The 23,681-nt window shown below is 43.2% G+C and overlaps 1 protein-coding gene across 1 annotated transcript in view; it reads left to right on the top strand.

Moving 5' to 3' along the window:
• Window positions 1-16,892, top strand: part of dym (dymeclin) — a 44,618-nt gene extending 27,726 nt beyond the window's left edge. The window contains exons 15-17 of the mRNA XM_079288906.1: window positions 5,885-6,067; window positions 8,126-8,239; window positions 15,352-16,892. Of these exons, the coding sequence (XP_079145032.1) occupies window positions 5,885-6,067; window positions 8,126-8,239; window positions 15,352-15,501 (447 nt within the window). The 3' untranslated portion in view covers window positions 15,502-16,892. The remainder of the gene's footprint in view (window positions 1-5,884; window positions 6,068-8,125; window positions 8,240-15,351) is intronic.
• Window positions 16,893-23,681: the final 6,789 nt, after the last annotated feature.

The raw sequence follows: 23,681 nt of genomic DNA, 5'->3' as shown, positions 1-23,681 counted from the left end.
CCCCTTGTGTTCCTCTCATTAAGCCAGTATCCTGCTGAGCGCTGACTTACTCACTCACCCCCCCCCCCCCACTGGACCGAGTTGTTAGTTTACTCGTTAGTCTGTCCCTCCATATATATATCTGTCTGCCTCTTATCTTCTCTCCTCTTTGGCTCTGCCTCTCTCTATGTTTATTCTCGGGCATGTAGGAGGGCCACCTCTGCAGGCAGCAGGTGTTCCGGGGTCCTAATGATTGTCTGTCTCCAAATGGCAGGTCTGGCAGCCCTGCTGCGCCCTGGTCTTTTCCTGATCAATGCGCAGCAAAACAGAGCACAGCGCGCAGTGGATCAATTAGCGCTGCCCACCTATCTGCTGTTGCAGCTCTTGGCGTCATCTCTTTTTTTTTTCCATCATTATCACTTGCGTCATTATCAACATTACCGCTGTTTTGCCCCCCCCCCCCCCTGCCGTGATTGTTGGCCAAATCTCCGAGAGGTAGTGTGCTTATTTGAACTGATAATGAGGTGTCTGTCTGCGAGTATGCTGGACTTCCCCTCCACACAGACAGTGATGCAGCAGTTGTCCAACGCCGTCTTTCCTAAACCGATCCTAGACGGGCATTGTTGGTGCTGTAGTTCCGGAGACAAACACTATCTATTGCCTCATTGTGTGTGTGTGTGTGTGTGTGTGTGTGTGTCTGAGTCTGAGTGTTTGCAACAAAGGATGTTTTGTAAAGCTATGGGGTAATAAGAGGCTGAATTGGGCACAATGCTTCACCAAATGGTGTGATTATGACGTGGCTGTGGTACCATAATGCAGGTCAGACAATGACCTCTTTTTCTTTTTAAATTAAAGAAACTCCCACAAGGCTGCTGCTGCTCAGCCAGTCTGACCCTCTCTGTCCATCTGCGTGGTGCTTTATTCCCCCTCTGTTCATGCTTTACTTCATCTATCTTACCTTCCCTCTTTTATTTTGCCCATTATAACATCGCATTCACGATTAAAAATTCTGATGAGTGGTTTATGTTGTGACCGTGTGAAAACATCCGTCTTTCAGGTGTGGCTTTTGACTCCCTTTCTCTCTCTGTTTGTCAGTCTGTGTTTATCTCCATGCCCTTGTCTTTGTCAGTGCTCTTTCTTAATACGTCTGGTTTGTCTGCCCTGCAACAGCCCGCAGTGAGCAGCGGGGCCAGCCAGGGAATCACTAAGCTATTGGTTTAATGATGCCGTCCCCTACTTTACAGGGATTTACATGTCTGTCTCTAAACACCCTGTACACACACACACACAAACATGCATAAAAACACGCATGGGTATGATGGAACGGCTGTACACACACACACACAGATAGTGTAGTGCCGGCAATGTCCTTCCCAGTCACTGATTGCATCGGCAAACTATAATTTTCCTTGTCAGACAGAAAGCAAAGGTCAAACATACCTGCAGACATAACACATTTGTGCTCAGCGTGTTGAAGTTTTAGCAGCAGAATCAGACAGACGGAAGACACACACACACACACACACACACACCCATACATACTCTCTTGCACAGGCGCGTTCGCACCCTCACAGCCTTCCCGTGAGGTTTGTGTAAATGGTGGAACAAGTACAATGGGGGCAGGATCATTGAAACTAATGACATAGCTCATGTCTGAGGCCGGTGTTTTCCTGTGAGTGGCGGTGACTAAATGACAATGCAGCAGGCTGGAAAATAGCACATGACTGGAGGAGAAGGAGCATGACAAAGGTTGGGAAAGAAAGGCTGCAATGGTTTCATGCAGTCACACAACATGTCAGGTGTTTTTGGGCTGTCTAGTTGATACTTTTTTGGGAGGAAAAACCAGTGCAAGAGAACAAAGTGGGGAGTGGAAGAGGAGGAGCCAATATATTTAAATCCTGTCTGGGTTTCAAGTAGACCACGGACCTCCTAATCTCATCCTCTTGACAAATAGACACGCAGGGCCAGGCAGACGTCTAGCTAGCCTATTTTCATTTGACCTGAATTCCCCAGTGTGGTATTTTTTCCCCTGCCAGGCTAATCTCATTAAGTCGGGTGCCGAGCCAGAGAACAAACACACGAGGCAACCCTCACTCTCACTCTGCCTTCCTCGCCTCCTTTTGGCTCCTCTTCATCGCGCTCACTTTCTCCATCAACCCCCAACCCCGACTCTCTTCTAATGCGTTTCCATTTTTGTCGCCGTCTTCCTTCTCTTCCTCCCGCCCACTTGTCTTCCACATATCTGTCCCTGCGTTCTGTCTAATTATGGCCTGCCACAGCAGAACGGAGTGGAGCAGGTCTAGCTAGGCAGTGGAGTCGAGCCCAGAGAGCCACGCAATTACTCCTCATTATAGCTGGCTCTTCTGCCTTCCACTTGCCTCTTCAGGCCTGCTTGTTAAAGCTTCACACCGCCGTGCACCGGCCTGTGCATATTCAATGCAGTGCATTATTGCATCTGTGTGGCGAGCCTGATTCATAGTCAAAGCACAACTGCATACAGTTTCTTTTACAATCATTCTAATCCCCCTGGCTACTTTCAGGGGGATATTTTGTGTTTATGTGCGTATGCTTAATGTGAATAAAAACGAAGGCCACACTGCAAGCAAAGTTATGTTATTTATAAGATAGGGACTTCTTTCCGAAGCAGGGCACCGAAGATGGAATATAAAATGCTACCACGTGCAGTTGTGTTACAGATGGTTCGTCCAGATTGGAGGCGGAATCTCTGCTTCCAATCAGCTCGCCGAGCTGCTGTTTCGAATCTAGTCTTCGCTGGTATTAGCAAATTATTGGTCAGCACAGGTCGTCATCAGAACAAAGTTTGTCATGAAAAACAATCCTTACGGTTAAGTCTCACTTTGGACGACTTGCAGCTCATATTGTTTTCTATAAAAGTGTTTATCCATTTTATGGATGGTCTTTATTACACTTTCTAAGGTTGTAAATGTGTCTCATAGCGCAGAGGAAACAAGCTTTTCTTTTCTTTTTTACCAAAAAGCTTTACTGATTCATGCAAATACACATTAAAGATTAAACTGGCTTGCTCAGCACCTCGTTCTAATGTATTTTACAGGAATTGCAATACTTCCAGGGGGAATACACTTCTCTCATTTCAAGGCTGAAATGAGGCAGGATGTAACCCCAGAGGAAGCTGCTGATGAGTACTGTCTCAGGCGAGGCTTCCTGTAAAGCAAAGACGAGAATTCAGGTTTGGGGAGCAATCGGCTGAACTGGTCAATTAGTTATTTATTTATTTCACAAACCTGGCAATTAATACAATGATTCGTTTAGTTATGTTTTTTTAATCTAGTTTTAAGTGTCCCCGTCTCGTTCTGAGCTACGTTCGCGTCTTGATCGATAGTACGCCGTCTGTTTGTAGTCGCTGAAGAGCGGTGGTCTGTTTGTAGTCGCTGAAGAGCAGTGGTCTGTATGTAAGTCGATGCCCACTCACTGCATCTGTGCTGAACTGTCCCCGTACAGACGGCTGTTACCTGCGTCATGTAGACAAATCATTTTAATACATTTGTTTTACGTAGTCGTGTAGAAAACATTATGTCCAGTTATGAGTGGACGTCTAGTGCAATGTTGCCATCAATGCAAACGAAAGACACTTGAATGGAACAGAGCCATGTTCATGTTGTCAGTAGCACCGGCTTTTTCCTCGTATAAAAGCGGCCTTACTTACTTGAGGAATTTTACAATGTTTTCTTCATTGTTCTTGCATAGATAGAATATTTGTTTTCACCTTACTTAAAGAAAACAATGACCACTTATAGCGACTTATAATCACACTTAAATGCCTTATCTGTGATTAAAATGAATTAATAACGACATATTACAACAGTAACAAATATAACACACTCTGATCCTGTCAGTGAGTGACCAAGTACTGTGATACTTGACCGTGTAAGTCATTATAAAATGCTTTTTAATGCGTCATTTTTATAAAGCATCATTCATGTTTGAGTGCTTATAACTATAATAATTATACAGTGCTATAAGCCGATTATAACACATTCTAAGTATGTTTATAATGCATCATAAACATAGACAGAGCTACCAAAAGGTCTTCTTTGTATTTTAAGGTTAAAATGGACAAAGTGCATTCTTGCATCCGACATTTTTGATGTCCACAACTGGTTCAGTGACTTGAGTTTATTTTTGACAGTATGAATACGATGACTAGACCAATATTAGCTTATTACACATATATCGATATTGGTAATAATATAGTGTCCCGCAGTAATAAGTATTCTAAGGCATTCTAATGAAGGAAATGTTTGTTTGTGTAGAAAGCGGGGATTTGGTCTGTATATTACCAGATTAACTCAAAAGTTTACAGCTTCTCAGTGTGACGGGGACTATTCTTGCTAATCATGCAGACCCACGATCAGGGTCAGGGAATCTTTGCCGTGTGTGTTACAGTGTTGGTCCTTCTACCATCGGACTTATTTCATCAGTGCACCATCTCATTAAGCTAAGCTACTGTGGATGTTCTTGACTCCTGCACTCTCTTAGTCTGCATTTTTGTGTTGCTGTTTACAGAGTAGACACATCTCAGGGCAAATACACTTGCTATTAATTCTTGTGAGGAAGTCATAATATTTGTTTTGGCTTTTTGGCAAATGAAAAACAGAAAGTCCATCTTGCAAACAGTGTTTGTATTTACAGAGATGAAATCATACATCGTCTCTTGAACTGTATTCTGCGGTTCATTGCTGCGTTGGTTTTTTATCTCTTTTTTTTAAAGATTATTCATTTTCCCACAGTCTCTCTGCCATTTCCTGTCTGCGCCACAATGGACAAAGCCACGTGGGACGTTATCTCGTCACGGCGTGGCGTCTGTCTATCTGTCCGTCTGTCTCTGTAGACACATTATTGTGAGAACACAATGCATGATAGAATCTCTGCTCTTAAACCGCAGTAGAGCAGATGGTCTGATTAGATTTTACCGTGATGCTTAGATTTCTGCGTTAATAAGAAGGCTGATTTCCTTGGAACTACCAAAACTTCTGAGAATAGTGACATAAGGCTCTAAGTTAACTATTTTAGGACCTTCATAAGTACTCCAAAGGTTAAAGGTTTAAAAGCAGGAACAAATGGACACACACAATCCCAAACACCCTTCTTGTTACAACATCTTAAGTTCTATTTGCGACTCAGCATTTATTTTATTTTTAGTCCCTCAGTGGCGAGATGGTAGGTGGATTGTATTACCTTTGGACAGAGCCTGGTTAGCCGTTTCACCCCGTTTTCAGTCTTTGTGCTAAGCTAAGCTAACTGGCCGCTGATGGTAGCTTCCTATATACCCGGCTGACATGAGAGTGCTATTGATTCTCTCATTTCACTCAGAAACATAAAGGTGTATTTCCCAAAACTATTCCTTTTTATGTACGTTTGAGATTTGAGCTCTCGTAACTTCAACACACTCGTGCGTTGAAGTTCCTCCCTTCTAAATCGTTGTGCTGTGTAGTTTTCTCTGCCTGATATCTGTGTTTCTGAATGTAATCGCTTCGCATTTTGATTCGTGACAAGCCTACCTTGTGTGAAGAACTTTGTAAACAACTCATCATGACAGCCACTCAACCTGCTTGGTCTTCCTCTCGTTCCCACACCCTTCTCGTCCCATACTGTCAGCTGTCACTCCCCGACTGTTGTCTTTGCCTCCAGAGGAAACCTACCGTGACAGGACGTGATCTGTGGCTTTGAATGTCACCTATCTGTCCCGAACTAAGACCTCTGCTGTCAACTTTCATCCTTCTCTCCCTCCTTCTGCTATTCCTTCCACCTCTCTGTTTCTCCCCCTGCGGATCAATCAGGAAGCAATCATTTAAAAAACACCATTTCAAGTGGAACCAGTGTAGTGGGAAACCAATTAACCTTTACATCCTCGCTCTACCCCCAGGCCCAGGACCTGAATGTGATCGAGGAGGTGATCCGCATGATGCTGGAAATCATCAACTCTTGCCTGTGCAGCTCCCTACACCACAACCCGAACCTGGTGTACGCGCTGCTCTACAAGAGGGAGCTCTTTGAGCAGTTCAGGACGCACCCGTCCTTCCAGGACATCATGCAGAACCTGGACACGGTCAGTCAAAGTGTTTTTAGTTTTTTCTTCCCCTCACTCGAATATCAGAAGTAAGAAGCATGAGCCAGGGAGCGCTTTACCTCATGGCTGAGCCGTGGTAATTATTCCACAGATCAAGGTTGTACAGATTTCCCCTGAATGTCCTCTCGGTCTGCAGGGAAAGTTTAAAAAAAAGCCAGGCAGCGCTGGAACATATGCGAACTGCATCGTTAACGCAGTCAGACTGTACGTCACGCTGAGCCCTGTGAGCTTCAGCTGCATTGATGAATTAATCAGTCCCCTTGTGTCGAGATGCTGTGTGTCAAATATTCATCGAGTGTCGGGGGAGGACGAAACGGCGTGAGAGAAAGCTGTCATTCACAACTCTGTCATATAGAGGAGGAGAGGATGCTTTGCTGCGTATGAGCATGTGTGTGTGTGTGTGTGTGTGGGGAGGATGGGGGATGCTGCATCCATAGCCATGGGTTTTGGTGTTATCCATGAGTATGAGGGAAGCATGCTATCTAGAATCCCTCAGTTAAGTCAGTATCCCTAAGGCAATTCTCCGAAGCCTTCCCTGTGCTTGCAAATCCGTGTGTGTGTGCGAGCATGAGATTCAGGATGAGGGGCTGCTTTTTTTTTGCTCCCCCAAATTAACCCCATGTGGGAGGCCTTCAGAGCTAATGACGAGATTACCGTAGTATTAGATACACACACACACACACACACACAGTGCTCTGGTGTGTTTAAATTCTCCAAAGCAGCCGCAGAGCGTGTGCAGAGAAAAAATTGCCTGTAGATGCGTTTTTCACCGTTGGTTAGACAAATAAGAGCATTAAAAAGAATCCGCAATACCTAGAGTTTTTTTCAATGATCAAATATCCAACATTTCTCTGGGGGAAGAAGCTAGCACAGCAGTGGAAACACAAAATACTGTTTCCTTGATGTCTTCTTTAGGCTTAAACCCAGACGGCATCGGATAATTTGAGCTCCAGTGAAGTGCTCATTTTCAGTAGGATGAAACACGCTCAAACCCTATCGTGAATGTGTAATGTGAAATAATGCCTGTATGTATGTCCTTTCTTAGCATTGGAGCCTGCAGGCATATTAGCCGAGCATGTGTTCGTAGCATGTTGAACTTGGTTTAGAGGTATCTCCCTCTCTAAAAGCAGATGTCGTGCAGTGTTACAGCCATTGCTTCAACTTGTATCCACTTATTTGCAATGATTCTTATTGTCATATAGTTGCCATAGAACATTCACCAGCGTGGATCTCCATATTGCACCCGGTGTCGTCATGTAGGGTGTAGCATCAATGTGACAGCTCCAAACAGCGGGATTAGAGGAGTCAAAGAGCTTCATGACGGAGCTGAGAGTTCATATCAAACCTTAAGCGATCAAGAGGCCATGCGATCCTGTGTTTTCTTTTGGGCTGTACCAACGGTCATTTGTTACATTCAAGCTTCTATTGAAGTGTTTGAATGAAGCTTCAAACGTCTGTAATCATATTCTATGACTTCATCGTCCAAAAAAACAACTAATCCTCAATTTGAATGAAGTGATTTCTTTCATGAATATAACTCGTCAGTGTGTGCCACACAAACGGCTGTGAAAATGTTGTCTTTAAAAGGCTAAACACCAATAAATATGGATTCAAGTAGAATATTTTGTTGGCTGGAATCATCTCCACATTTGACATCATCAATCTTTGTTCAATAAATGAGGTACTTCAGTTTCGTTTTGATTTTAGGCGTCCCTGTAGACAAAAGCAAGTGTTTTCCGAGTTACTGTAATTTACTCTTCTTTGATATCTTTTTTTTAACATATGTGCCAATACATACACATTAATACCAGTTTATCCATGAGCCCAGTGTTTCCTGATAAACCGAAGTGTGGTTTAAGTTGGTTTACATTTCTAGGTTTAGGTTAAACGGACATGAAAAGTTGATTACGGAGCTTCAGAGGTGCTGATTGGCAGGATTTAGACAGGAAGCTCGTCAGGCTCTGGACCAAATGTTGTTTTTTGGCAAATGTAGTTTCTGTATTGTGATTGGCCCTTTCCTCCCATGTGACCTTGTAGGTGATCGGCTTCTTCAGTCAGCGTCTGGAGCAGGCTGGAAGTGACCTGTCAGTCGAGAGGGTTCAGGAAGTCATCATGAAAGGAGCCCAGGCCCTGCCCACAGACAGACTGAGGGTAAATCTCACTCACACACACACACACACACACAGATACACAGCAGGGGGTTGGATGTTATGGGCGAGGAACAATGAAATATGAGAGTGGCTGAAGAAAAAAAAGAAGCGGGACATATTGGTCATCAAGGTGCGTGTGTAGAGGGTGCAATGTGTTGTCACGGGCTGGCAGATATGGTTGATTTGGTGCATGGGGAGGTGAGGGAAAGGAGAATTGGTTTGTCTGGACAGGTGAGAGAGGGAGAGGTATGGGATAGGTATGTGGACTGAGGCGAAGGAAAGATGGAAAGAGCCATTGGGACATGAGACAAAAGGCTAAATCCCAGTTCTCATTAGCATTAATGCCCATCTTCATTCCATCTTCGCTGGCCTGCTGCATGTGAACATGTAATGGCGTTTCAAGGAGATGGGATGGGGGGCTAGGGGGCACTTTGTCATGTGCACATAAGATTGGGGGAGGGAGGGGTGAATATAAATCTGCCACCGCGACTCGTTACCCAACACTCCCTACACTCCTGGCGGGTTCTCTAACCCCCGCCCTTCCCAGCGCTCCTCCATTAATCAGTGAGGAAATATGTAACCGGCGGTCTCCTCACCAGCGCAGACGCTCTTAATTGCGTGTTTCATCATGTGTTTCATGTTCTGTACGCGGCGGCTGGCTGCAAGGCATTTGTCTCGCTCGCCGGTGTGCAAGAGGGACGGCCACGAGGCCGTGCGCCGGCTCTCCCGGGCTCCGCTCTCATTCTCGGGAGCCTTAATGTAACGATCGACCGAAGCGCCGTGTTATTCCGCATGGAGCCGTGTGGATAACGCTGCCATGTCCTTCAGGGGGCTGCACCTGTAGCACACACTCATGCAGTCAGCTGTGTGTGTGTGTGTGTGTGTGTGTGTGTGTCTGGGTTGTAACTGTGTGTGTCTTTGTTTCTGAGTTGGTGACTCTCACATTGACTCCAACTCCACAGCGTGACATGAAGCGAAGTGTATATCTGGGCAAAGTCTCCTCGGGGAGAAGCCCCCCCCCCTGCTTTATGGTACCATCGCTCAAACAAACAGCTGTCTCTCCGCCTCTCGCTTCCTCTCATCTTATGTGCTCATTGCGCTGTACAGCTCCAAACGCAGAAAATCCATATATTGGATTAATCTTGTGTGGAATCATCGATAAACTGGTAATTACTCTGTAAAGGCACTTACAATGACTATTGGTGTCTCAATCAGCTGTGTGTGTGTGTGTGTGTGTGTGTGTGTGTGTGTGTGTGTGTGTGTGTGTGTGTGTGTGTGTGTGTGTGTGTGTGTGTGTGTGTGTGTGTGTGTGTGTGTGTGTGTGTGTGTGTGTGTGTGTGTGTGTGTGTGTGTGGAGAGGGCTGACAAGAAAGAGAAGGGAGGATGTTTGTTCATCTCAAATTGAGTCTGAGCACGTTATTCAGTTGTTTGTAGTTCATTAGTGAAGTTGTTCTATAAGGTGGTCACTTTCACATGTAATAGCGGCGCAGTGCATTTTTAGGAATGCTTCACAAGTTAACAAATGGTGTTGAATTTGTTAATGAACCGATGCCGTGTTTACACCGCTCTGCTCGACTCTCGCTCACTTTTAGCATCAGTTGTTTTTTCTCTGTCTTGATTTGAAGTGGAAAACTAAAAGAGAGCGAGTTGAGTTGAGCCGTACCACGCGGTGGCATACGAATACGTCTAGATCAGCTTTTTACATCTTTTTAAAAATCTGTTTTTGTGCTGTATCATACTTCAACAATTAAAATAGGGGCTCACACAGAAAGAGACAACTAAACGTTGTCCTAACTTATCTGCCACACAGTTGGCCAAATGTGACTGGGCAGCTACGGAGTTTCCTCCTGATCTCTGTGATAACCTAAACTGTGTTTTAATACAGCCAAATTCACAATGTTGTTTACATCTTTTCGTGTTTCTGCTCATAATTCCTACCTGTTAACCAGCAAGCGGCTGTGCTGCCGTGATGAAATCCCACCGTGTGCTCGGCTGTATTGACACTTAAAATGATCAATCGCTAAGAAAGTTAGAAGTGACAAAAAACGTCCTTAACTGCCACACGGCCCCCGGCCATCACTGGGCAGCTGACGTCATTGTTCTGCAAAAGCACTGTTTCCCCAGTACACGTACAATTACCAAGTCAGCATTTTAAGATTTATACACTCTGGAGACAGTTTTTGGGCGAGAGGAACATTTCAGTCTGAAGAGACGGCTGAACTTTCATTTAGAAAATGAACTGCCTTCGCTTGGACGTACTCGTAACATCTGTCAATGGGTGGACATTTATGGGTCTCGACCAAATTACTTAACCTTCAGTTGTCTGATAAGAGTCAAAACGATGCAGAAAGGCCAAGAAGGCTCTTCATCAGATGATGGCTGCAATGACCAGTTTTGTTATGCGTCAATACAAAGACAAGGGACGAGACATTTCGTCTTTAAGCACAACCTGAAAGTACGCGTGTGGACTTTTTCTTCTTCGTCCACGCAAATGTGGTGCCTTTTAAATCCATTAGTTAGGAGGAACTGACAGTTTGTTAAGTAAATAATTTAGTTGTTTTATGTGAGGGGAACGTTGTAGACACTAGACCACAACAGAAAGACTGTTTACAGAAAGGATTTTAAGGCACTCGACGCAAAGACGTAGACATGTAAATTAGGTCTCAGCTGAAAGAAAGGGTTGGAAAAAGGTTGTCAATGCCCCGGGGACGACCCTCAGCGCCTCGACACTCAACCGTCTCCCTCTCGTGCGTGTGTTGTTTCAGGGTGTGTGTGTGTGTGTGTGTGTGTGTGTGTGAGGCTCTCACGGGCAGTGTCTGTGGAATGTGTTGTTTAGCCTGACCAGCTGAAATCAGCCTTATTGAGCAGCGACCAACAGACTCTCTGGCTCCTCAGAACAGGCCGGGGGGGGGGGGGGGCTTACCAGCTGTTACCTGGGCCTTTTGTAGGTCTGATGGTCACTCTGCAGATAACTTCAATACTTGAACATGATTTCAAATTGTGACTCGTTGCATTAACAATTAACTAAATAAAGAGACGAAATGTATGAAGCATAGGGCAGTTACTATTTTGTATCCAAACTAATCAATCGTTTTGTCTCTAAAATGTAAATAATTAACTTGACTTCAGTCTACAGCCATGCTAGCAGCTTTGTGAGGCTACACTTTGGCACAGCAGTGCTTTGAGCTAAATGCTAATGTCAGCATGCTAACATGCTCACATCTGATAAGCATTAAACACAAATTATAACTGAAGCTGAAGTGAATGTCATTAGTCTGCAGCTGTTTGGTCATAAAGCTATGTTTTGGAAACATTTGGACCCGGTGATGACACGAAAGGAAAAGTCAGAGAATCACCAAAGTCGTTACGCTTCATCATGAGAGTGACATGAATGTACGTACCAAATATCTTGACAATCCATGCGACAGTTATCGAGAAACTATAAATGTTAACCTAAAGGAAATCCATCCAATAGCGTGTGGAGCAACCACTCCGAACCCATAGAAACACCGCTTACATTCATTTCAAGCAGAGAAAAGCAACGTATCCTCAAATTTGTGAAGCTGAAACCTGCTGAATGATTATATTTCAGGGACCATTTCAATATCAAGTGTAAGTGTGGACAGAAAATTAGGACTTCAACAAACCTATCTGAAAATATTAGGGTGGATTTTCTTATTTTTCTTTCGTTTGAACCATGGCCTGAAATCACTATTGTTAGTATTTTTCATTTTCTGTGTGTGTGTGTGTTCCCTAGCCGCATTCTTCTCTGTCTGACTGAGCTCTGACAGCACAGCAGAGGCAGGAACGGAACACAGAGTCCTGAGTGAAGATATGAGGCCGGCCAGTCAGTCTGTGTTCAGGGGCGAGTGCCCGACCCGCCAGGACCCATAACTAACTGATATGAGCCCGGGCCAAGTGGGTCCAGACAGCTGCCAGACTGAGAACACAACAGAGGAGGGGAGGAGGAGATGTGTTTTACAGAGGAAGGACAGAATATGGGACAGAGAAAATATTAAGGATGGTATATTTATACCATCCTTATAATAATAATCAGGGACATTTATGCTGTGAGGCATGTAGTGATATCACCAAATCCCTTGGTGGTTCTGTCCAATATGGAAAAATGTTGGCCATTGTGATACAAGGATTTCTTTCTTCTTTTTGTGCTCAGTATCTGGAGAAAATGGTCAGATTCATACACGTATACATAATAGTGCGGTCTATTCGCTACCTCTTTATTTGTCCTGCTTTGTTGTCCTCGTTCTTAGCTGTTGTGGATTTCTGTTCATATTCCTTGAATGTGTTCACGTACTTTTCCATTAAAGCTGATTCCGATGTGCAAGGAGGGATTTTATGTTCCTGCCATTTAGGTTCATATTTTCAGCGTTTCTTTATCTCCCAATAATAACCTTTCCATGACACAATAAACCAGAGAGGCCTGCGAGAAGAACAAGAGAGAATGTTGGCCAGTGCAGGGGTTCAAAAAAAGAAAAAGAACCGCTCTGCCTTTGTTGTCGATGGTCGGCCCATTACACCTGATTTCACAAGGCGTTCAAATAGTGGCTGAGAAAAGACCGTTTGTGTGCTTATAGTCCAGCTGTGATTGGTGTCGCTTGTTCCGGTGAACCGTGAATGCTGCATTCAGAGGTCGTGATGAAGTGCTTCTCATATTCGGTTGCAATCCAGTCGTAAATCGAGAGAACATGTCAATTTAAATATTGTTCTTTTAATGTCCTCCTTCAATGTGCAGCGTTGTATTGCCACAGTGGGCTTCGTGTCTGTCTACAGATGTGTTTTAATGTGAACTCCCACTTAAACACATCAAATGACGGTGGCTGCTTCCACCACATGTTCTCCATATGGATGATCTACTTAGCTATCGGAGCGCTTTTTCCATATGTTTGCAAATTAATGAGGGAAACGTTTGATTCCTTAATGCTCACAGAAACGATGTTAATACCACACGCATGTTGGGCGATTCATGCTTTAATTATCTTAATGACACCATTGGCATGACTAGTTATGTTTGATTCATCAAGATGATTACGGCAGGACATTAATCAGCTGAACCGACTCCTGTTTTAGCTTGTTTGTGCATACGAGTCAACAAAGGTGCTAATTAAGACTAAGTAGTTTCCATCGTAAAAAATTCAAACCCACGCTGCGCTACGTCGTCTGCGCCAGCAAGTAAAAGTGAGCCTGGCTCGAGTAGCTCTCCACTTCATATGAACATTTGATGAGTTTGTAAGCTTGCCTACGCGACCGTCACCTACACACAAATACCAGCCAGATAATACAGCTCCTGCATTGTGTCTCGCCATCACAATGGCGACGGTGTATGTGTGTGTGTGTGGTCTGGCCTCAGCAGCCTGGCATATGGCCTGTGACCCCCGCAGCCCCTCCGTCTGTGTCATTATGATACCGATAGTGTGGCTGTGAATGGAGCCAGCCAGGACTCAATAGACCGGACTGGGACCGTCGCATAAAGGCCCTCAGCGTCTGTCTTTCAGCGCAGACTGATTACTGGCTGCGTGTGTGTGGATATACATGCGTGTGTAGACAGGAGGATATAATGAGCTACCCCTTGTATTATTGATGTTCTTCTTTTTGCTTGCCTACCTGCTGTTGAGTGAGTTTATGTTGGCTTCAAGTATAAAAAAAAAAAGGAACATCCAGTATTTCTTGTGCTGACACTTCCAAGAGGAACGGCACATCTTGCAATGCAAAGACCGTCGAGTATAACTGTATCAATCGTGAACTCACATTTTTGCTTAAAATGTGAGGATTTTCGGCTTCTCTCTGTTTTATATTTTTGGAAACTGACAGTGTTCAGGTTTTGGACTGTTTGTGGAATCAAGACATTTAAAAAAGTAGCATTTAACTCAGAATATTCTTATTAAGCCATTATAGAGGCAAAATAAGTGATTTACCAATGAATTGCTTTGTCCCAAGGTATTTAATTTATTATCATAGACAAAGAAAACCTGCAAGTCCAACCACTTTGAGAAGCTGCTATTTCTTTGGCAATGTTTCCTTAAAATATGAAAATGATTAATTGATTATCAAAATAGTAAATTTCCTGTCAATTAACTAATTTGTTTCAGCTCTAAAATTCACATACAAACATGAGTATGCAGAAGATAGTACACTCCACATCCACACGCGTGTGTGTGTGTGTGTGTGTGTGTGTGTGTGTGTGTGTGTGTGTGTGTGTGTGTGTGTGTGTGTGTGTGTGTGTGTGTGTGTGTGTGTGTGTGTGTGTGTGTGTGTGTGTGTGTGTGTGTGTGTGTGTGTGTGTTGTCTCTGTTTTCCTGGGGGATTAGCTCCAGACATAATCAACACTGAGGCCCGACAGTATGAACTTGATAACCTCTCCCGGTCCAGCTCACTGAGTGTTTTGTCCGTTGACGAGCCGTGTCATGACAGGCTGAAGCTTGAAGGCCTGAGTGGCTATCACCAAGTAATCGGGTTACTCAGCACTTCTCCACCAGTCGAAACAATAAGGTCACGATGGCTGACGGACCGCTCGGTAAAGCTACACCCCTATGTTTGGTTTCAGTTTATTGGATTGCCTTTTTGTTTTTATATATATATATATTTACTTGTTTTGTATTGAGGTCCGTTCTCTCATTTGCCAGTCGGTGCGTAACCGTCCATATCCAGTTGCCCGCCGGGCTCTTGAGCCGTCCCTTTAAGAGATTGGTGGTCTGACCACGTTAATACCTGTCCCACAGGCAGCTGTAAACAATTTTACCTCACAGACCGATGGAATTACATCTGGCAGCGAGCTACTGTACGTGATGAAGAGTAATTACCGAGAGGCCTAAACAAGTTAACCTGTGTAGCAGCGGAGATGTCGCCGTGTTGGTCGCGGCGCTTGTATGTGCAAGTACACATTCCTGGTCGATGATTTGACCGTTTACCTGGCAATCATTGCAACTGAGGACAAGATCTTTGTCTCGATGTAGAGCCACCTTTTCCAGAATGGTTTTACCCCATTTTGCATATTCAAATCTTTTTCTGTTACTGAACAACATACAGAAGTATCTCGTTGTGCATCATCCCACCAACCTTTCTTAGCATCTCTCGCTTCTCTCTTTGTGTGAATAGAAGTTTCCGGAGCTCAAGTTTAAGTACGTGGAGGAAGACCAGCCGGAGGATTTCTTCATCCCCTACGTCTGGTCCCTGGTCTTCAACTCTGGAGTCGGCCTCCACTGGAGCCCGCATGGCATCGAGCTGTTCAGCATGGACTCTGGCTGAAACACCTGCTGCAGCAAGACTTGTGTGCGTCTTCATCCCCGTTCAGTATGGGGAAAAAAAAAAAAAGGGACTGACGGTGTGTGTTTGGGTGTGTGTGTGTGTGTGTGTGTGTGTGTGTGTGTGTGTGTGTGTGTGTGTGTGTGTGTGTGTGTGTGTGTGTGTGTGTGTGTGTGTGTGTGTGTGTGTGTGTGTGTGTGTGTGTGTGTGTGTGTGTGTGCGCATTGCCCTTTATAGTATGTGCACGCTGCTTTGAAAGTGCCTCCACCTTGTACAGACTGGTGTTTCCTTTTATGCACAGCCTCTTTTCTCTTCTTCTATCATAAAAGATCCTCCGCTTCAACACCGTGAGGCTTCATCTGTACTGGTGAACAGTTCACTCGGTAGCGCCCACTTCCGTGCGGCCCTGTAGGGATTACCGATTTAACACCTGAGCAGCTTCACCTGGTTCCACAGCACATGGCGAGTTACATGTCTGCTGTAAAATGTTCTGTTGTTGTGAGGAGCTCAGGACGCCGGCGATGGATAATCCTGTTTTAGTCCTTTTTCTTTTTTCTTTCTTACAAACAGTAGGTCAATTAAAACACACGTACCTAGGTGTTACACTGCTCTGGTTCATTTACTGCTGCGCTGAATGCTAAGAAATAGTATCGACTTCATATTCAAGACATACAACGTAGATTAATGAATAACTTATGATATTGAGTTTGAAGTATCTCATAAAGTTTTATTTTGACAAACATCGTTCTCTGGATACAATTGGTTTTATAAAATATTTGTGTTTGTGAAATAAGATTTTAAAAAGGGTCAGAGGAACGAGAACCAGCAGGAAGATTTTTTTGTAACATGCATGGATTTTAGATTTCAGTCCACCTCCAATAACCCACATTGAATTACACTATAGTTAATCCTTAAATTCAAAAGCTGGATGATATTAGCAGTCCACATCGCTTTTGTTCATGTGATTTAATTTGTACTTCCATCTTGTTTGTGTGACTGTTCCGCCTTTTGTCGTTTCCTTTTTCCTCCTGATGCGAACAAGGCAAGTACTCGCACTAGGACAAGTCCTCTCCTCTTGTCCTGTTGTGCATAATAACGGTGGGTTTGACTCTTTGGTTTGTCACTTTATTTGCATGTTTAAGTAGAGACTTTGTATAAAATTATTTATTTTCATGTATATTGTTTTTTTTTTTACATATTCATCCCTCCCAAAATGTAAACGGTAGTTGTACTAAAATGACGACTACTATGAAAGGAAACCGGTGGTACTATCCTTTGACTCTTCCCAGGGTAAAAACTGGCTTTATATTATTACATATAACATGACAACAGTTGTCATTTTGTGGCGAATATTACTTTGGAAATAGGAGTTTAAATAAAAATATGAAATCAAAGCAACCAAAGTGTCGTGTGGTTATTAAGCGGAGTGAACTGAACCATTCAGGGAACAATATGGACCTACAGGGGGAATATATTCCATATCAAATTTAAATGATACACATTCATGCATTGACACGGATTGTGTATCAAGCTTCTCATCTTACGTGTTGTGTTTTTCCCAAAATGTTGAGCTCGTCCTTTAAAACTATGCAATGTCTTTTTATGACTCCTATAAAAGTTGCAAGCAGATCAACCAGTGTGATTTTCCCATCACAGATTCTTTTCTTTTGAAAATGTTTTAGAGGCCCAAAGAGGGTCAAAAAAAAGAGGAAAATTGGAGAAACGTCATTGTGTTTGGCAGAAGTGTTTTTCCTGTCATACCTCATTAATCATTGTGCTGCCCAAAAATGTATCTTGCAACCGCCTGGTTGGGAACCACAACTGTAGACCGTTTTGATAAATTGTAGGTCTGTGGGATATTGACGTGTTGACTTTACTCTGGAACATCAACTAGAATAGTGCTTCCTTGGCTCATTTCAGCTAAAGTGCTTTTTCTAAAGGTTATATATTGTACTGTATAGAACAGAAATATATATATATTCATACTTCTTGCCGCCTGTGTTCCATCTCGACTCGTCCCTGGTTCCCCTGTCAGTTAAACACTGTTCGCTCTGTCAGCACTGTTGCTGCTGTTTGCACTTTTTAGCGCCTCAGCTGTCTCCATGTAGAGTGCCGTGTGAAAGCAAAAGACATGCTCTGAATTTCAAATTTAGCACCTTTAAAACCTCTTAAACACCAGCCCTATTTGTAGGCATCTGCTCGAAAATAGCATACCCATACTAAGGAGACCACAGTTCTGTAACTACAAGGTCTATTTTAATAATGTTTGAGGCTATAATCAGATCACAACACTGGGGAGATTGTTCAGTGGGTAATATTGTTATTTATATTGCCAGTACGTCTTTCTCAATTGATATTGTGTTGTTGAAATAATGCAGCAGCTCCCTGAAAACTCTCCCAAATCATTGCACAACTGATCAGTAGTTGCTGAATAAAGGTTAAAGTGGGATAAAGTGAAGAATAAGAGGCTTTAGTACAGAGCGGTCACGCGAGGTCATCATTTTCGAACCAGCTGTTGCAGCTCTTACGTTGTACTTTTATATCCTGTATAACTATATATTTCACTTTTTTTATCACTCACTTTTTTTTATCACTCATATTATTCAAACCGGAGGTATTTATGCGTTCGGCCACGGGTGCTACTGCTATTAAATGCATTGGTCAGCTCGGTAGCTGCTAGCATCAGGGTGCAAATCATGATTTGCCGTACACATAACGGCGATTTCTGCCCAGAATTTCATGCTGTTGTGACACGTTTTCTAGAAGCTTATATTAGTAGTCTATAGTTGTGTTTGGAGTGTGTAAGAAGTGACTTAGATGATAGTGTTGCCTATACGTTGCTGTTTAATCCGGAAAAACAACAAATCCACAATACTGGCGAACAATAAGGGCATTTTCAGGGGTGCTGAGCCCGAGAGCCCCCAAATTCGGGGGCGTCGTGCTAAAGAGGTTTTAACTCTGCAGAGCAAACTACACAAAACATAAATCTGCCTGAAAAAAATCCAACTGTCACACACTGCTTATATCTGCATCACAGATGACGGTAAACGTTAGCACAGCATGTGTCTCATTGTTGCCCGTTGTGGTCATAGATGCAGAGGCAGCAGAAACAGTGGCATGAAACCACTTTTTTGGGGGGGGGGGGGGGGGGGGGAGTTTACTGCACAATGGCACCCACTGTGTCGCCGGAGCTCCCACTTCCCAAGAGAATTTCATGCCTTTCGTCTCTATTGTATTGATTTTCATGCCTGCAATTCTCTCATTCTCAAGGACAATATATAATGGAAGCAATTTGATGCAAAGAATGGCCCATTTTCAGCCCGGGGTCGTCGGTAGCTTACAGTTAGGCTGCGCGCTGGAGGACTCTTTCTCTCTCTGCACCGACGCTCACCTGCTTCCAGCTCTATTATTGCCGTGCCAGATGGTTGAGGGGAGGTTTTCACAAAGTGACATGGCCGTCCTTGTTCCATCATAGCGTAGGGGGTCACCTTACCGTGGGCTCCCATTTCAGGTGACAGCAGGAAGATGGATGGGTCAGGGGATTCTGGGATGGGTCGTTCATTTTTTATTTTTTTATAACAGGCTGGTACCTTTTCCTCAAGGTCTAGGTGTGGTTGTGTTGCAGTGTACCAGCGCAGCGTGGCTCCAGATGCCGAGGTCATACCCAGATCAGCGTCAATTGAATGATATAAAAAACTAGAGCGCTGGAGACCAGATTGCTGAAGTGGCTCTGTAGTAGCTGCTGGTAGCCCCTAGTGACACGGAACCAATTAATTTGACGGATTACCACAGTAACGATGGAAGGCCGTTGGGCTCAAAGGTTTTAGGATTAGGTCACAGGAAGGAGGACGCTCGTTCACAGCATGAGAACAACGCGGAGAGTTAGATGTAAATACAAAAATAAACACAGATAACACCTACTGTCATTCTTTCCAAATCCTCAGTGGAATGAAAACAGTTTCAATGGGCTGGACCGTCAATGGAAATACACAAAGAGATATAAAGAAGAGACAGACAGGGTGTAGAGTGCACGTGATGTCTGAAAGATACCAGCCAACCGAAGTTTAGTCATCACAGGTTACACAAAGTGAACAATATGTGGTCACCACGCCGCAGGAACGGCTTTAAAAGTCACATCGCTCTACTGTCGTGTTTCTCGTCGATATATTTCACAATATCTTTGAGTTGTTGAGTTACTTTGCTCAAATTCTTAGGTCACCGGTCGTTGACCTTTTAACATGGAGCTGCTTAACACATCACGAGACAGGAGCAGACCTAGGATAGAAGGTAAGAGCTGATTTTTTTAATGTCTTTTTTATATGTTTATGTTTATAATGTCGGTCTGTTGGATAAATTGACATTAAATTGTGCACTGACATCCGTGGCTCTCAGAGGAGGAACACTACAGACTTTGGTGACCCGCTGACTTTACATATCGCACCACCAGCAGGTCTTTCACTTGTGAGATCAACACCTTCTTGATGGATTGGCACAACCTTTTTCTGTACAGACATTCATGGCTCCAAGAGGATGTACTCTCATGCTTTTGGTGAGCCCCTGTTACCTCCTTTGGCACAATCATTAAGTTGTGGTTTTGAGTGATATATCCCAAACACTTTTAGATTGATGATGCATGTCTCCATTAGGATGATCTTTAATCACTTTGGTGATATTCTTTCATACAGCGCTAGCATTAAAACTTTATTTGTCAAATATCTGCCAAACTATTGACTTTCCCATCAGTTTTCCTTTTTTGTCGAGTGCGGAAATTTTTGGAAAAAGGGTCATCCTCTGGGGAATATGAATGTGCTCATTCCATCTCATGGCAAGCTACCAAGTGTGTTGATGTTTTTTAGAAGAAGATATTTGGGCATGATGGTGAAGCCAGGGGAATATTTAAGAGGTCACCAAAAACATCCAGACCACATATAAGATATACTTCACCATTAGGTTTGAGACATCTTGCTCCATCCGTTTAGCCTCGGCACTCTTATATATGTAGACCAATTACACGCGTGCAGATCTTCAAAATGATTTCACACTAATGGCCTATAAAGAGAACTGGGTCACCGAGGCCTCTGGCTCCTTTGATACAATGGCACAAATTGAATCCCTGAACAAAAACCATGTTAAAGGAGAGCGAATGTAAAATGACCTGTTCTTCACAGCGTCCTCCACTGGGCGAAGCTTTTATCAAACGGCAGCTTACGAACATAAATCCCATTTTGAAAAGATGTTTTCGTAAAACCCGTTCAATGAGAGAAAACCTTGCTAACAAAACCAAGAGATCACGCTGCTGACCGGAGTGCTGAGGTTAGGTGACAAATAATTCAACGGAGACTTTTTGTTTCACGCGGAGCACAAACAGCAGTCTCCTGGGTGCTCTGTCCTGCCCTGTGTGGGGTTTTGTGGTCTTTATACTTCCTGGTTCAAGATTACATAGATTGCATACACATTTATTTTGTGGGACATCTAAAAATGACAGCGCATAAATGTTTCGCAGGTACAGCTAAGAACGCTGTATGAGAACAGCCTGTTGTATTTTTGTATTTTCTGTATACTCTTTAATGTCTTTTGTTTGTTTGTGCTCGTGGAGTCAAAGTATAGATTTATTTATCCGGGTAAAGAAATGTTCTTGCAGGGGGGGGAGACGTGAATTCTAGTTTTGGTCTGTAAGGACAGCAGCAAAGGGCTTGAATCCACTGACATATCTACGGTTGGTATATTCACGTCAATGCACTTTATAATTGCTGGTGATGGTTTTCTACATATTCATTTTTAACAAGTACGTAAATGTATGATCAGGTTATGTGGGGTGTAAAAACAACATCGATTCATCATAATGCGTCAGTCTGAGTTTGATCCATTTGAAAAGTTTGGATCGATATAAAGCGATGAATATTGTATTACGGTGTTTCTTCTTATTGATTGACTGCAGTCTGTGATGTGTTTCTGGTTCAGTTTCCATCTTTCACCTCACAGAACTACAAGCGGAGCTGCTGTTGCTTGATGTTTTGAACTGGAAGAAATCTAAATTTCATGAAATCAAATTGAATCGTTGGAAAGATGCAGAACTGCTTCCTTTGCGTGATCTTAAGTGTTTTAAGTTCTCAAAAAGGAAATGTTTAATTCTTGTTTTACGTTTGTGATAAAACCGTTGAAATGTTTGTGTGACTTGATAAATCGCAATGTAACAGCACAAGTAGGGACGGGCCATAAAATCACCAAAGTCACTCAGTAAAATAAGTCCCACAGCAATACTTTCCTAAAGTTACTTAACATTATCCACAAAGCTACTGGTCATACCGGTGTATTGAGCAGAGAGAGGCTGCGTTTTACTGCTCATACAGTCAGCTTTTAGTTTGCAAGAGGAAGAATGTGTTATTTCTGCTTTCACAAATTACATATAGTTTAGCCTTAAAGATAGACCGTGTAAGTTGTGAGCAGTTCAATCAAAGAGCAACGTTTCCTCTCAGACTGTTGCAGTTGAAACGTTCAAGGTCTGAAGATGTAACACTGTCCAATATGTTACAATGAAGGCAGGACATTGCTGAAAATAGTTTGACTGCTCATATTATAAATAATCTCACAGCCCCTCAGATGTGTGTTGCGGCGTCCACGTTGTGAACGACAGCCTCAGGACACACGTTTATTTTCCTTTCAGTCATTTTGTATAACAGTAAAATGCTCATTTCATTGAATCATGTTCTCCAAACCTTGTGATGTGTATGTATATTTACAGATAACAAACCTGGGAATCCTTGTTGGCACTCAGTTTATCTATATCTATATGTAACTTATAGGGAAGTATTGTGACACTTTTGTAATTCTGTAATAATTGTAACACTGTGAGGTAGAGAGCATGTAGACTTCTTTGATGGATGTCGAGGATTAATTTGCATTCAACATTTTGCTTCGAGTACTTTTTTGATTCTGCTTTGCTGTTTGGATAAATTAATCCTATATAACGGACATTATCCTTCAACAAACATTTAAACCTTTCCTTTCTAGAAATCAGTAACATCTTATATTTGTAGTATATGTCCTTCAGCTTATAAATATGTTTCCTCCAGTTTTTATACTATACATGTGATTTCCATACTACATTTTACTGCTGTTTTGTCTAAAATCTAAAACAATTAGCTGAAAAATCGATGACAGAAAATCAATCGGCAACTATTTCCATGATTGATTTATTGCTGAAGTCATTTTTCAACATGACATTCCTGATTTTTCCGGCATCTCAGTTGTGAGTGTTTTCTCTTGCATCTGCGAGAGAGAGAGAGAGAGAGAGAGAGAGAGAGAGAATGTGCGTCTGCAGTCACTTCCACAATCCCTCTCACAGACCTTTTCCCCTGACTGATTGCTTCCAGACTACCTTAATAAGCGGCGGTCCCCTGAACCGTTTGGGCCCTTGCGCTGCGCTCTTGCGGCGCCAGTGGGGGATCCTGGGACAATGTGGGGATGAGCAGTTGACTACCCCCATCCACGTACACACACACACACACACACACACACACACACACACGCACACACACACATCCGATCCTCCACATCTCATCATTATCAGCCATCCACCCCCTCTGCCCTGCAGCGACACTGGCTCACCGACACATTTACATACTGCTGCCTGCACCTCCTCCCCTGGACTACTGTCTGTCTAGGGAACTCAATTAGGCTCCGGAGGAGACACACGCATACATTAGAAAAAAAGGCATTCATTTGAATGCAGCTCAGTGTGACTGAGGGCCTCCTGAAGTGCATGTGGTCCTCTGCAGGCACACATGTTATGGGTCTCGTCTGCTGTTTAAAATTTGATTATTTCAACAGAGTTTGATGTGTTTATACGGTTCTGGTTCATGGTTCATAAAATGCAATATGCACCATTGCCAATACGTTTAATAGGAGAACAGTGTAGCCATTTATCTAATCAGTACCATTATATTATAGTTGTATAGGCTACAACTATACAAACAAAACTAAACTGCCACACTGTTTGGTGGTGAAGCCTGTGTCTTTGTCTCTCACACTGAGCTTCATTGACAGTAAATTGATCAAATCAATCCATTGCGCCTGTCACAGTAAATGTGGATTTAGCTGATAGGCGGTATAAAGTGGGCAGATCCTACTGCAGGCGTGGAAGGAAATAGATCCTCCGTCGATTGAGCGTTTTACCGGATAAA

This window comes from Melanostigma gelatinosum, assembly GCF_949748355.1.
Source record: "Melanostigma gelatinosum genome assembly, chromosome: 18".
Taxonomy (NCBI): Eukaryota; Metazoa; Chordata; class Actinopteri; order Perciformes; family Zoarcidae; genus Melanostigma; species Melanostigma gelatinosum.
The sequence above is the reverse complement of the archived record's forward strand: the minus strand, read 5'-3'. Positions and strand labels throughout refer to the sequence as shown.